General features: G+C 32.9%; 1 protein-coding gene and 1 long non-coding RNA gene across 2 annotated transcripts; both read left to right on the top strand.

The window, feature by feature from the left end:
• The first annotated feature begins 1,675 nt into the window (after positions 1–1,675).
• On the top strand, positions 1,676–6,545 carry LOC105972701 (pentatricopeptide repeat-containing protein At1g20230). Its single transcript, XM_088820859.1, has 5 exons — positions 1,676–1,959; positions 2,071–2,219; positions 2,829–5,616; positions 5,883–6,043; positions 6,154–6,545. The coding sequence occupies exon 3, from the start codon at positions 3,024–3,026 to the stop codon at positions 5,505–5,507; it is 2,484 nt and encodes an 827-aa protein (XP_088676985.1). The 5' UTR covers positions 1,676–1,959; positions 2,071–2,219; positions 2,829–3,023; the 3' UTR covers positions 5,508–5,616; positions 5,883–6,043; positions 6,154–6,545.
• A 637-nt stretch (positions 6,546–7,182) lies between these two features.
• Positions 7,183–7,871, top strand: LOC105972702 (uncharacterized). Its single transcript, XR_016032196.1, has 3 exons — positions 7,183–7,323; positions 7,436–7,494; positions 7,577–7,871. It is a non-coding gene; the product is annotated as an uncharacterized LOC105972702 (long non-coding RNA).
• Positions 7,872–15,924: the final 8,053 nt, after the last annotated feature.

Raw genomic sequence — 15,924 nt, 5'->3', positions numbered from 1 at the left:
GGTTTAAGGCAAGCTCCGAGATGTTGGTTTACGAAGTTGACAGCAGCACTTAAGCTCTATGGCTTCTCTCAATCATTATCGGATTATTCTCTTTTCACTTATGATAAGGGATTTATTCGCTTAAGCATACTGATTTATGTTGATGATCTAGTTGTTGCAGGAAATGATTCTACGGCTGTGACTCGTCTCAAGAATTATCTTGGACGTTGCTTTCATATGAAAGACCTTGGTGTACTAAAATACTTTCTTGGCATTGAAGTGAGTCGCGGGTTAGATGGAATTTTCCTATGCCAGCGAAAATATGCGTTGGACATTGTGGCTGAGACGGGTTTGTTAGGGGCCAAGCCAGCGTCTGTTCCAATTGAACAAAATCATCGACTCGCTTTATCAGAACACCCACTTATGGAGGATCCAGAACGTTACCGGCGTTTGATTGGTCGGCTAATCTACTTGACGATAACTAGGCCTGAACTTAGTTATTCGGTGCATATATTGGCGCAATTTATGCAGAATCCAAAGGTAGATCACTGGGAAGCTGCGATGCGAGTAGTTCGTTATTTAAAAGGACAGCCAGGCCAAGGTGTGTTGTTGCGTTCCGACAGTGACTTGCGACTGTATGCGTACTGTGATTCGGATTGGGGGAGTTGCCCGATAACACGACGTTCGTTAACTGGTTATTTTGTGATGTTGGGAGGATCGCCTATCACTTGGAAAACGAAAAAACAACATACTGTGTCTCGATCATCGGCAGAGGCCGAGTATCGTTCAATGGCAACTACATGCTGTGAGTTGAAGTGGTTGAAAGGACTTTTGCTTTTTCTCGGGATCACACATGAAAAACCAATGCGTCTGTATTGTGATAGTCAAGCAGCTTTGCACATCGCCGCAAATCCTGTTTTTCATGAACGAACGAAACATATTGAGATTGATTGCCATTTCGTTCGAAATGAAATAAAACGAGGTAATATTGCTACATCCCATGTACGGACGCATGAGCAGCTCGCCGACATTCTGACCAAGGGACTTGGTAAACCACAATTCGATCAATTTCTTCGCAAGTCGGGCATTCACAATCTTTATGCGCCAACTTGAGGGGGAGTATTGATATATATATATATATATATATATATATATATATATATATATATATATATATATATATATATAAGTTATATGTATTTACGTTTATTATTATTGTACTTTAGGTAGCTTGTTTTGCATGGTAACATAGAATCCTATATGATTTGGATTCCTTCTAACTCCTATATAAAGGGGCTTTACGTTTAATAAGAACCGGACAGAATACTTCTTCTCCAAAAAGGTTTTCACAATTAGTAATTGAATTTTTAAACAAATCAAGGAAAGGAAAGAAAAGAAAGAAAGATGGAGGGCGAAAATGCAAATAATGGAAAAACATAACCAATTCTCATTGTTTCGTTACACGCATTTCTTTCATTCCAAATTATTTCTCTCTTTCAAAAAAATATAATTCATGTCAAAATACTACGGTAGAATACTATTCAAATTGTCATTAAAACACTAATCTTAATTTTTGAACAATTCTTTATACCTTGAGATATAAAAATAGGGGGTGAAATTGTAAGCTATGAAATTATATGTTTACTTTAAGAGAAATAAAAAGCCATAAGTACTAGATTGCAAATTTTGGAAACTTAAAAAACCTTTGACTCAGATTTAGGTATCCATCAAACCTCACCGTCTTCTTTTTTCCGTTTTTCTTCTTTTTTTTAATCAGATTTTTCTCTCCAATCGATTTGGTTAGGGATTCCGGAACGGAGGGCACCGTTCCCGTTCCGTTCCGGCGAACCCTGGGACCCACCGGTGTTGGTGATTTCCGGCAGAGGTCGCCGATGGTGGCCGTAATCTGAAGTTCAGCTTTTGGCTCTTCAAAGAATTAAATGAACGGAGGTCTTAGCGGTGGATTATTGATGATAGAAGGTACCGTTACAAACCTCGAGAAATATGAAGACCTAAATATCATCATCTAATTGTTTTTCTTCCTGGTGTTATTTTTCAAATGTTAAGATTATTAATGGTAATAAGTAACAGAACTCGATTTTTTTCAGCCTGCTCGCCAGAACCCTAAGGGAAATAAAATCTGCTACCGCATCTGTTTCGGAGCCAAAATCGAAGGGTTTGGAGTGTGAATTTGGGAATAATTCCTTCTCAAAACTCGTAGAGGACCTCGAAAACTAAATGTAAGTGGTTAATTTTTTCCAATTCGAGCACGTGGTATAGCCTTTTAGGGGTCGGAATCAGACGACAGTGAATCTGTCAAAAAACAGGGCAGTTTTGCCTAATCATCTTACGGAGCTGTTTTTGTTATGTTGGAGTAATAATTTAGGCTATGTGTCTTCTGAAGTTTTGTATATTGAGTTGTCAGGTTTGATTTTGTATATTTTGTGGTCGATTTGGATAACTCTACAAATTGTTATGCTTTTTCAAATAAGCTGTGACAGCAAACGACTTTGTCCAAAACAATTCTGGCAGTTTTTTCTGTATTCATCTCTTCGGGCTGTTATTGCTGTGTTATCTTAGTGATTTGGGTTGGTATCTTCGCGAAAATTGTAGATAAAGTTGTGACCTTTTATTTGGTATATTATTTTCCCAATTTGGATAAGCATACGGCCTGCTACAATTTTTGGAAGAAAATGTGACAACAAATAACGTTGGATTTTAGTTTAATGTTCATAGTTAGCATCAATCTGAGTCATCAGTTATTTGAAATTTGTCTTATGCACATTGAGCAACAATAAAGTAATGTGATCGAAAGTGAAGCTTAAGAAACTAATGGATTCTTATTTCAGGTGTGTTATTCGTTGTTGTTTACCTAAGAAAATTTTGGTCTATGGTGCTGCTGTTGGTGATCTTTCGATTTCGATAACGCGTTCCGAAGTTTAAAACAATGGAAGTATTCGCAGTTTGTGATACAGTGAAGAAGGATAACTGATCGTTCCTCTCTCCACTCTCAGTCACCGAACCCTAATTTCCCGAGGAAATAAATGCCATCACTCCAATCTCTGTATTTCTCTTCGGCTAAACCCTTTCACATAAACCCTAGAACCCCTGCATTATGGAGACTCCTCACCACATCTTGCGCTTACTCTAATCCCACTCCGGTTGAGAATGCCGACTCCGATGACTTCCGGGAACCTTTTTCCGGCCGGCCGGACAATTTTTCCGGCCGCAAAATTGAAGACGCGGTGGCGTTGGATCCCGGAAAATTGAGAGTCGATTCATCGATTCCGTCTCGGATTCCAGACCTAGAGCATCTAATAAGCAGAAGTTCCACTGCATCACCAACTCAAGTAAGGCAGATCCATGCCCAACTACTCAGAACAGGTCTCTGTCAATTCCCTTATTATAGAACCAAGCTACTCTCTCTCTATGCCAACCACCGCTGCTTTTCCGATGCGAAAAACCTTCTGTCGTTCGAACCCGATATTATCTCATTCACTACCCTTATTAATGCATCTTCCAAGTTTAACGATTTTGATAACATTCTCAGTGTATTTTCTCGAATGCTCAAACACGGCCTTTTTCCGGATGCCCATGTTTTGCCGAGTGTGATCAAGGCTTGTGCCGGACTACTGGCTGTTAACATCGGAAAGCAAGTTCATGGGTTTTCTTTGGCATCTGGTATATCCTTGGATTCTTTTGTTCAGTCTTCTTTGGTTCATTTTTATGTGAAATGTGATGAATTAGTTGACGCTCACAAGCTGTTTGATAATATGGTTGAGAGAGATGTTGTTTCTTGGAGCGCATTGGCTGCTGGTTATGCAAGGAAAGGGGATAGAGTTAATGCGAGAAAAGTTTTCAACGAGGTTAAAAATCTTGGGTTTCAACCGAATACTGTGTCTTGGAACGGTATGATTGCAGGGTTTAATCAAAGTGGGTGTTTTCTCGATGCAGTTTTGATGTTTCAGCAGATGCACAAACATGGTTTTAAATCAGATGGGACTAGCATTTCTAGTGTTCTTCCTGCAATAGGTGACTTGGGGTATTTAAGTACAGGCACCCAAGTTCATGGGTATGTGATCAAGAACGGTTTTGCTGTTGACAAGTGTATTGTAAGTGCACTCATTGATATGTACGGCAAATGCGGATGTGCCTTAGAGATGTCACAAGTGCTTGAAGATATGGGTCAAGTGGAAGTTGGGGCTTGCAATGCACTAATTACAGGGCTCGCTCGTCATGGTCTTGTTGACAAGGCGCTGAGGGTGTTTAAAGAACTTCAGGGTCAACAAATGGAATTGAATGTTGTTTCATGGACTTCGGTTATAGCGTGTTGCTCACAGCATGGTAAAGATATCGAGGCTTTGGAGCTTTTTAGAGAAATGCAGTCTGCTGGTGTGAAACCGAACGCTGTCACCATCCCTTGCTTGCTTCCAGCTTGTGGAAATATTGCAGCGCTTATGCATGGAAAGGCTGCACACTGCTTCTCTCTTAGAAGGGGCATTTCAGGCGATGTTTATGTAGGCAGTGCACTGATCGATATGTACGCTAATTGTGGAAAAATCCAATTAGCTCGATGCTGTTTTGACAGGATGCCTGTTCGTAATTTGGTTTGCTGGAACGCAATGTTGGGGGGATATGCAATGCATGGAAAAGCAAACGAAGCTATTGAATTTTTTCTCTTGATGCAGAGGAGTGGACAGAAACCTGACTCTGTTAGTCTCACTAGTCTCTTATCTGCATGTAGCCAAAGTGGGCTTACGGAAGAAGGGCATCGTTACTTTGACAGAATGACCACGGATCATGGTATTAAACCTAGAGTGGAGCACTATGCTTGTGTTGTGAGTCTGCTTGGTCGTGCAGGAAAGCTTGAAGAGGCTTATTCCATGATCGAGAAAATGCCGTTTGAGCCCGACGCTTGCGTCTGGGGTGCATTGTTAAGTTCCTGTAGAGTTCACCATAACATGAGCTTGGGTGAGGTTGCTGCTCGTAAATTGTTCGAACTAGAACCAATGAATCCCGGAAACTACATTCTGATGTCTAATATTTATGCGTCGAAAGGAAGATATAAAGAAGTTGATAAAATCAGAGATATCATGAGAGACAAGGGACTGAGGAAGAATCCTGGCTGCAGTTGGATTGAGGTGAAGAACAAAGTACACATGCTTTTGGCTGGAGATAAATCGCTTCCTCAAATGGCTCAAATCATGGACAAGTTAAATAGATTGAGCATTGAAATGAAGAAAGCAGGTTACTCGCCGAATACCGACTATGTGCTACAAGATGTAGAGGAACAGGAGAAGGAGCATATCTTATGTGGGCACAGTGAGAAGTTGGCTGTAGTTTTTGGTATTCTGAATACGAGTCCAGGGTCTCCTCTGAGAGTCACGAAGAACCTAAGAATCTGCGGAGATTGCCATGCTGTTATTAAATTTATTTCTAGGTTCGAGAGGAGAGAAATTTTCGTCAGAGACACAAATCGCTACCATCACTTCAAAGATGGTGACTGCTCGTGTGGGGATTATTGGTGATTTGAGTTCTCTCTGGGGTAAAGAAAAACCTCCAGCAAAAATACTCCCGATTCTTGGCCTTGGACTTGCGTATCTACTCCGAGGACGAACCCCTTGGGTTTGCTAACTGGTGAGTTTTAAGCAAAAATAGTTTGGTAGATTATTGTAGTTTAAAGTTATCTATTCATTCTTGTACATGTATATCAGTCTTTGCTTGCATGACTCATTGAAATAATCAATACTATGCATTCTCCTGAATTGTTTGCATTTAAATGACTTTTACGGCACGAACACATGCTCACTTAAAAGCATAGGCTACATTTAAGGCGGTTAACTTTTGCAAATTAAAGCCGTATTTGTATAAAGTATTGACAGCGCGACTGGTATTTGAATTAGATCCGAGCTCGCGCAAAGTATCTTGGTATTCCACTATTAGGAGATGATGTGTACGGAGGAATCAAGAACATTCAGTCAAGGAACCGTAGTAGTTATCACGAGCAATTTCAGCAACTTGTTGCTAGATTAGAAAGGCCTTGCCTTCATGCTTTAAGACTCGGGTAAGCTTAATCTATCTGGTACCTTCTCTTCATTACTAATAATATTGTAATAATACATGTTAGTAGTGTGTAATAAGCTTCTTGTTGTTGAGGTCCTGCATTTTTCTCAGATACGACGTATTGATTTTGCTGAGATCCTGGATTTGCTTCAGAACATTGGCACATTGAAGGCAACATTTTTCAACAAATCGCAACTTTTTTTGCCCTTGCTAATCTGAATTAAAGTGTATTAGGAAAAAGTGATAAGTGCTCATTGGTCGATTCGGTAAAGAAAATGCGAGAGCTATACCAACAACAGAAAGAAAGAGACTCTCTTGCTAATGCCCTGTTTTTGTTCTGTCCATTTTGATTTGTAACCAGCAGCTCGATTTTATTCACAAACAGCATGAATCTTTTACCATAAATATGATTGCTAAGGTATGCAGCTGGGAGTCATGTACAGCAATTGTTTTTATGATGAATAATACCATTTATTGGTAATCGATGCAAGTATTGGTTGAAACTCGGGTTTTTTTTTCTCTCAAACTCGGGTGACGCTCGAGTGAACTCTCAATCAAAAACTTAATAACCACGATCTGCAAATGATAAATCACTGTCCATCTTTTTTACCGAGGGACTTGTAGAGTAATGATTTGTGGGCGAAGGTAGACATACCCACAGGACAAATTGGAGCCCAGCCTGTTTTGTCTCGTCAACCGACCAACCCTACCCGAACCCGTATACCAATGGGCTGTTGCGGGTTGTACTTCCTAAGATCCATGACCAACGGGTCGAACAGGCCGACCCGTGCAATAAAAAAATAATCTTTTTTTAAAACAAAATGTTGACTAATGGCTAATCAAACAATTAACACAAATTGACAGGTCCGACCCAGAACCACCCTCTATGTGCGTAAATATGTATGGATATATACACACGCGTATATTAGAATATAACCGATGAAGTTCACTGAGTGTACCATAGAACAAAGCCCATGCAGAACCAAACACCCATAGTTGATGCAATGATGAGTGGAAAGAATTCAACCCATCTTCATCACTCCCACCAGCCAAACACAACATAGGATACTTTTCAGACATACATTCCTATGTTTTCCCCAAGGTTGCTTATAACTAGCAGAATTGATGTACTAGTATTACAGAAATGCCCACATATTTTTTCTGTTCACTTCTCAATCTTTAGAATGATAAGAGTCCAGATTTTATTCTCTCCTTTCTTAATATGGCTCTCACTTCAACACCGCTACGCTATTAGCTCCACCTTTCAAGAAACTAAATCAGGTAAACTTTCCAAAACCTCCATCCGAAGAAAGAGAGATCATCTGAAGGGGGTTTCTGGTAATTTAACCCAGTTTTCATATAACTGCTCGTCTTTTTTTATCATCTGTAACAGTTAGTTTCAAGACCACCACGGCTGCGTATAACTTGAGAAACAACAACCGGATAACCCCGGTAAGAACATTATATTATATAATTTTAATTTTTATGTTTCTTTCGAATATTGATGAAATGGATAAGAATGTTCCACAAACAGAGAATCGAGAGGGGGACAGATGAGAAGAAGATTCCTAAGAGACCATCTGGACCGAGCCCGGTTGGAAATCATCTCCCACCATCCAAGGCCTGATGAAATAAATGTAGAAATAATTCTTGTACAACTAAGTATACCTTATTAATTGTTGGAGGTTAGAAACAATAGATCGATCTTGTGATCGGAGCAGTTTGTATGTTAGTTTGAATTGTTAGATGATCCGATTTAGCTTCTTTTCCGAATATGAGCAGAGTTGTCATTACTAATATCTTCTAAAGTTCGTTATCTTAAGCAGAAACAAGCATGCGTCGGTCTCTTCCTATTTGAATTTATTCGTGTCTCTATTGTATTTGTAACATCTGATTTACACAACTTAGGTGTACTTGACACCTAACGAATAAATTAATGTTCGTGATATCAAAGATGTAACTTATACTAATGACCGGCAACAAAATGGTTACTATATATCAAATTTTTCGAATTTTCAACAAATATACAGAAGGTTCACTTTAATTATAAAATTTATTTAGAATCATACCGAACGGTTCCGCTTTGATCGCTTACTTCTCCTAACTGACTCTTATTTCAACATGTTGACCAACTCTTTCAAAAAGAGATTCAACCATATTCACATTGAAATTAATTATGAAGGTTTCATAAGATGTAGTTAGTGATGGAAGCAGGAGATTCACCGAGAACTCTGGTGGGAGAACGACATTGTGGTCACGCAACTTCTTTGGGAGCGAGTCTTCTTAAACCATGCTCATGGACTGGAGTCCTTTCGCGTAGCCTAAGAGACATCAACTCATTAGTCGTCACAAACCCCATTGTCATAATGCTCTCACCACACACGATCTCGAGGTGGGCCTTTGTGTTAATAGCATAAAGGTCATTCTCATAATTCATCACTAACTTGGGCGACTAGGTGCTATCATATAACACTTCGTCAAAACAGACACCCCTTTTCCACTTCTAATAAGTGTGGTCTCCTAATGAGTCGAGTTATCATGAAGTTTGGTCGGGGTATATCTGAGTATGCACAATTGCTCTTGGAGCAAAAGCACCAAACGAATGTTTATTGAACCAATCAAAGTTATTATTGCCATTAAGTTTTATTGGTATCGAGAATTGACAATAAGGGATTCTTAGCATTTATACTGAAAAGCTTTAAGTAGACTTACATAAAAGATAATTCATTATTAATGATTGCAATTAAAGATTTAGATTTTTATCATTTAATTGTACTCCCACTAAATTTTATCGAATTCCACTACTCTCTAGCAGACAAACGAGAAAACTTACTTTTCTTTTAATGGGCTTTAGGTCCAATAGGCAAATGTAACCCATAGTTAATCTAGCCCGATTACATTTGTCCAAAGGTAGATCTCCATCAATCATATAGTTATATGACCCTAAAGATATATTTTCCTCACTCTTGATATTGACCTAAGTTAATCTCGCGAATTCAAAATCTTCGTGTGTCAAGTCTAACCTACCAATCAAAGATGCTCATAGAACTAATTATACCAAACTAATGCAGCCCCTTGTTAATCTAGTCGACCACGTTAATCTAGCCTAACCCTTTCTATGGCTACCTTCATCATTATGTCAATTAAATTACATCTGACCCTACTATAGCACTCCCCGCTAACACGGCTTACTGCACTATTGCAAGGGACTACACATAATCTGGTAGAAGGAAAGAAAAGTTCAACAGATTGGTTTTTCTTTATAGCTTGAAATAATTCTTAATAAATTAAGAATGAGGGATTTATTATTGTTTTGTTGTTATCTCATCAGAATTATTGGACGGGTCGATTGGATTCCTACAACTATGTTCTCTAAAGGTATATGGAAACGCATATTGTCCTAAGAGGAACATTCGGCCTAAATAATAATAATAATAATAATAATAATAATAATAATAATAATAATAATAATAATAATAATAATAATAATAATTATAATAATTAGTTATGAGGATTTGTTTCAAAATAATTAAAGGATCTTAATCAGCATAAATCAATCAAATAAGATTAAGGTACAATTAATTAAGTTGAAGTAAAATCATCATTATACATGTGTTTTATTAATGAAACTAATTTAATATTTAAATTAATTAATTAATTAATCAAACACTTTATTGAACATTATTGATCAATGGATCGAATATATGGATTGGACTTTAATTGATAAATAATTTCAGAAAATGAAAAATCAATTTTGATTTAATTTTAATTTCTGGAAAAAGAATTATTTATTTATTTCCGGCTGTCTGAACCGGTTAGACCCGGTTGGACCGTCATGACCGAGCTGTCCGGCCCGGATAGTTGTTAGAAAATCATTTTGGAATTTAAAACTCAAATCCAATTTTAATTTTAAATCCAATTTCCAATTCCAATTTTAAAATCGATCAAATCCAATTTTAAAACCAAAATCCAATTTTCTAATTCCAATTTCAAAATTGATCAGATCCATTTTTAAAATTAAATCCAATTTTCTAATTCCAATTTTGAAATAGATCAAATCCAATTTTAAAATCAAATTAAAATTAAACGAACCCAATTCCAATCTCACCAAGTCAATCAATTCAATAAACTATTCACATGCAATTGAAAGAAATACACACGTAGGCAATTAATTGCGCAACCGTAGCTCTGATACCACTGTTTGGGATCAGGCACGTGTACGCAGCGGAAAACAATTTTTTTATTTTATTTATATAAAACTAATTTATATAATTAACAAGCACGTGCACAATAAATTACAATTAATTGCGTACCTTTTCGCTTCCAATCACCGACAAACATGCTCGCATATATAATTTATTTAAATAACATAAATTAAATCATCATAGCATGCTCCCGAAATTAAAACAAACTAGTATTTCACCCGTGCGTTGCACGGAGGTCAGTTTCAAAATGAGAAAAATAAACTTATGTAAACGATTATCTCTTTATAACAATATCAATTCAAGTAAAATAAAATGGAAGAAAATAAAAAACATAAACTTTATCTCTTAATTTAGAGTTGTAACATATGAAATTAAATTAAATATATTACAAATAAGAACACGAAGCACGCAAACCACGATATCAAGATTAAGTGAAATCATTTAAAACATATGGTATAACACTATTGCTTGGATTGCAATATACTATACCATGTGAATCTTCTGCAAAATAACTAAGGTAACAACAAACACGGTAGCAGAGAAGTAACACAATAGATATTCAAATAACCTGCAAATTTATCACTAATGGCAATCAATTAGTGATGCACATTACTCAAACAACAATAAAACTTATAGATATTGCAAAAAGGTATGTTGTATATGCCACTACCAGTACTGATACCAATGTTGATACCAATACCAATACCAATACCAATACGGTTACCAATAGTGACACTAATTCGACTAATACTAATACTAATACTAATACTAATATTAATAGTGATACCAATACTAATATTGGTACTAATACTGGTACTAATACTAATATTAATACTATTACTAATATTAATACTAATATCGATACTAATACTGGTAATAATACAAATATTAATATTAACATTATTGATACTAATAATAATACTGAAACTAATACTAATACCCATATTCGTACCAATACCAATACTAATATTAATAATAAAACTAATACTAATACTAAGAATAAGACTAATATTAATACTAATACTAATAATAATATTGATACTTATATTGATAATTATAGTGATATAGATACTAATACTAATACTAATACTAATACTAATATTAATACTAATACTAATACTAATACTAATACTAATACTAATATTAATACTAATATTGGTACTAATACTAATACTAATATTAATATTAATACTAATACTAATAATAATTCTGATACTAATACTAACATGCATACTCATACTCATACCAATATTAATATTAATACTAATCATAATACTAATACTAATACTAATATTCATATTGATACTAATACTAATTAATACTAAGAATAATACTAATATTGATACTACTACTGATAATAATACTGATACTTATATTGAAAATGATAGTTATATTGATACCAATACTAATACTAATACTAATATTAATACTATGATAGAGACTAATATTGATACTAATACTAATAATAATACTGATACTTATAGTGATACTAATAGTGATATTGTACTAATATTAATACTAATAGTAATACTAATATTATTACCAAGACTAATACTGATACTAATAACAATAATAATCCTGAGACTTATACTGATACTCATGGTAATATTATATTAATACTAATATTACTACAGATACTGATGTTGACACTAATATTGATACTCATAGCAATATTAATATTAATATTAATACTAATACTAATACTAATACTAATACTAATACTAATACTAATACTAATACTGGTATTGATATTGATATTGATATTAATACCGATACTCATACTGATACTCATAGTAATACTAAAACTAATATTGATACTCATACTAATACTGATACTCATACTAATATTGATACTCATACTCATACTGATATTCACAATCATACTGATACTCATACTAATAATGATACTAATATTGATATTGATACTAATACAGATACTGATAGTGATACTAATATCGACATTGATACTGATATTGATACTGATACTGATACCGATACTCATATTGATACTGATATTGATACAAATGTTGATAATGATACTAATACTGATGCGGATACGAATACTGAAACTGATACTGATACTGATACTGATATTGATACTGATATTGATACTGATAATGATACTGATACTGATACCGATACTGATACTGATACTGATACTGATATCGATACCGATGTCGATACGATACTGATGCTGATACTAATGCCGATACCGATAACGATACCGATACTGATTTTGATACTGATTCTGATAAGTAGACTTATATTAATATTAATATTAATACTAATATTAATGCTAATATTAATACTAATATTAAAACTAATATTAACACTAATATTAATACTAATACTATTACTAATACTATTACTAATACTAATACAAATACTAATACTAATACTAATACTAATACTAATACTAATACTAATACTAATACTAATACTAATACTAATACTAATACTAATACTAATACTAATACTAATACTAATACTAATATTAATACTAATACTAATACTAATACTAATAGTAATACTAATACTAATACTAATACTAATACTAATATTAATACTATTTGTAATACTAATACGTTAATATTGTTAATGTTAATGTTAATGTACATATTCCAATGCTCATACAAATTTTAATGTTAATGTTAATCTGGATATGCTTATGCTGATTATAATTGTAATACTAATATTATCCAAATCCTTATCCTATTCCTAATCCTAATCATAACACTAATCAAAATTCTAATCGTAATCATAATTCTAATCCTAAACCAATTTCTAACATTAATTATAATCCTAATAATTTTGAATCCAAGGTTATGAATTAAAATACAAAATTTTCGTAACACCATCAATCATACAATTATAATAAGTCAAGATTTTAAATTGAATTTAGATAAATTTAAATTATATTAATTAGTTTTAAAATTAAATTTAAAAATAAAACTATTTAGAGTTTCCAAGAAAATTGATATATTTATAGCATTTTATAAATGGTATGATATAAATATATAATAAAATAATTTAATATTTTTTAATTTTGGAAAATGGTGACATGTTTTTTGATGATTTATTTTCACCAATCAATTTGCCACATGAGATGAAATTGAATACATGTCACCAATTGAAATTGACAAATGTCAATCAATTAGGTGTGGAATTCAACTTTTATATATTATATAGATACTAATTCCAAGAATATTAATTATAATCCTAATTCTAATGCTAATACTAATCACAATCCTAATTCTGATTTTGCATCAAAGTTTTTGCAATTATCTATTATTTTGTATGAAAAATAATTCTATTCAATCTCGTAACTTTTGTATCAAATCCCTTATGTGTGGTACACGAAAAATCAAGAAAAACATATTAAATATATTAGAAATCAATATTTAATTATATTATTAAACTGACATTAAAATTATTAAAAATAATATAAGGGTATAAGCAAACGTTAAGACGTGAAAAGAACGATAATCGTTGTTAATAGGATAAATTACAAAAATTCTCATGAAGCTTAGGATAAATTGCGGAAAGCACCCCCACTTATTGGTAATTACCAAAATCCCCCAGATGTTTGTTTATGCCTTACACGGCCCCCTTATGGTGTGATTTTTTTACAGAATCTTTCTTATTCAATGTTATATCCCATAAGTTGTGGATTCTACCCTTGCAGACGTGACATTTCTTTTATCTTACTTTTTAAATACAAAAATTACCCTTAGGGGAGGTAATAATAATACTAAAAAGTTGTGAATATGTTATTAAAGAAAAATAAATATTTCGTGTAAAGTCCCCCTCGGGGTAATTTTTGTCTTTAAAAAGTACCGTAAACAAATGTCTCGTGTGCAGGGTAGAATCTGCAGTTTTCGGGGAATATTCCACGTAATAAAAAAAATTCCGTGAAAAATCATACCGTAAGGGGGTCGATGTAAGACGGAAACAAACTTTAGGAAAATTTTGGTAATTATGAATATGATATTAAATTATTAAAAAAAATCAACATATTCTCTGGTCATGTTCATGTAAAATGTATAATATCAAATGATTTATTTTGCAATATTTTTTTATATAAATCCAAAGTTATGAATTAAAATACAAAATTTTCGTAACACCATCAATCATACAATTATAATAAATGAAGATTTTTAATTGAATTTAGATAAATTTAAATTAAATTAATTAGTATTAAAATTAAATTAAAAAATAAAACTATTTAGAGTTTCCAAGAAAATTGATATATTTATAGCATTTTATAAATGGTATGATATAAATATATAATAATTTAATTTAATATTTTTTAATTTTGGAAAACGGTGACATGTTTTTTGATGATTTATTTTCACCAATCAATTTGCCACATGAGATGAAATTGAATACATGTCACCAATTGAAATTGGCAAATGTCAATCAATTAGGTGTGGAATTCAACTTTTATATATTATATAGATAGTAATTCCAAGAATATTAATTATAATCCTAATTCTAATGCTAATACTAATCACAATCCTAATTCTGATTTTGCATCAATGTTTTTGCAATTATCTATTATTTTGTATGAAAAATAATTCTATTCAATCTCGTAACTTTTGTATCAAATCCCTTATGTGTGGTACACGAAAAATCAAGAAAAACATATTAAATATATTAGAAATCAATATTTAATTATATTATTAAACTGACATTAAAATTATTAAAAATAATATAAGGGTATAAGCAAACGTTAAGACGTGAAAAGAACGATAATCGTTGTTAATAGGATAAATTACGAAAATTCTCATGAAGCTTAGGATAAATTGCGGAAAGCACCCCCACTTATTGGTAATTACCAAAATCCCCCAGATGTTTGTTTATGCCTTACACGGCCCCCTTATGGTGTGATTTTTTTACAGAATCTTTCTTATTCAATGTTATATCCCAAAAATTATGGATTCTACCCTTGTAGACGTGACATTTCTTTTATCTTACTTTTTAAATACAAAAATTACCCTTAGGGGAGGTAATAATAATACTAAAAAGTTGTGAATATGTTATTTAAGAAGAATAAATATTTCGTGTAAAGTCCCCCTCGGGGTAATTTTTGTCTTTAAAAAGTACCGTAAACAAATGTCTCGTGTGCAGGGTAGAATCTGCATTTTTCGGGGAATATTCCACGTAATAAAAAAAATTCCGTGAAAAATCATACCGTAAGGGGGTCGATGTAAGACGGAAACAAACTTTAGGAAAATTTTGGTAATTATGAATATGATATTAAATTATTAAAAAAAATCAACATATTCTCTGGTCATGTTCATGTAAAATGTATAATATCAAATGATTTATTTTGCAATATTTTTTTATATAAATCCAAAGTTATGAATTAAAATACAAAATTTTCGTAACACCATCAATCATACAATTATAATAAGTGAAGATTTTTAATTGAATTTAGATAAATTTAAATTAAATTAATTAGTATTAAAATTAAATTAAAAAATAAAACTATTTAGAGTTTCCAAGAAAATTGATATATTTATAGCATTTTATAAATGGTATGATATAAATATATAATAATTTAATTTAATATTTTTTAATTTTGGAAAACGGTGACATGTTTTTTGATGATTTATTTTCACCAATCAATTTGCCACATGAGATGAAATTGAATACATGTCACCAATTGAAATTG

This window comes from Erythranthe guttata, chromosome 7 (genome assembly GCF_056151865.1).
Source record: "Erythranthe guttata isolate IM_541 chromosome 7, IM_541, whole genome shotgun sequence".
Taxonomy (NCBI): Eukaryota; Viridiplantae; Streptophyta; class Magnoliopsida; order Lamiales; family Phrymaceae; genus Erythranthe; species Erythranthe guttata.
Note: the sequence above shows the minus strand (reverse complement) of the source record. Positions and strands in the feature narration are given on the sequence as shown.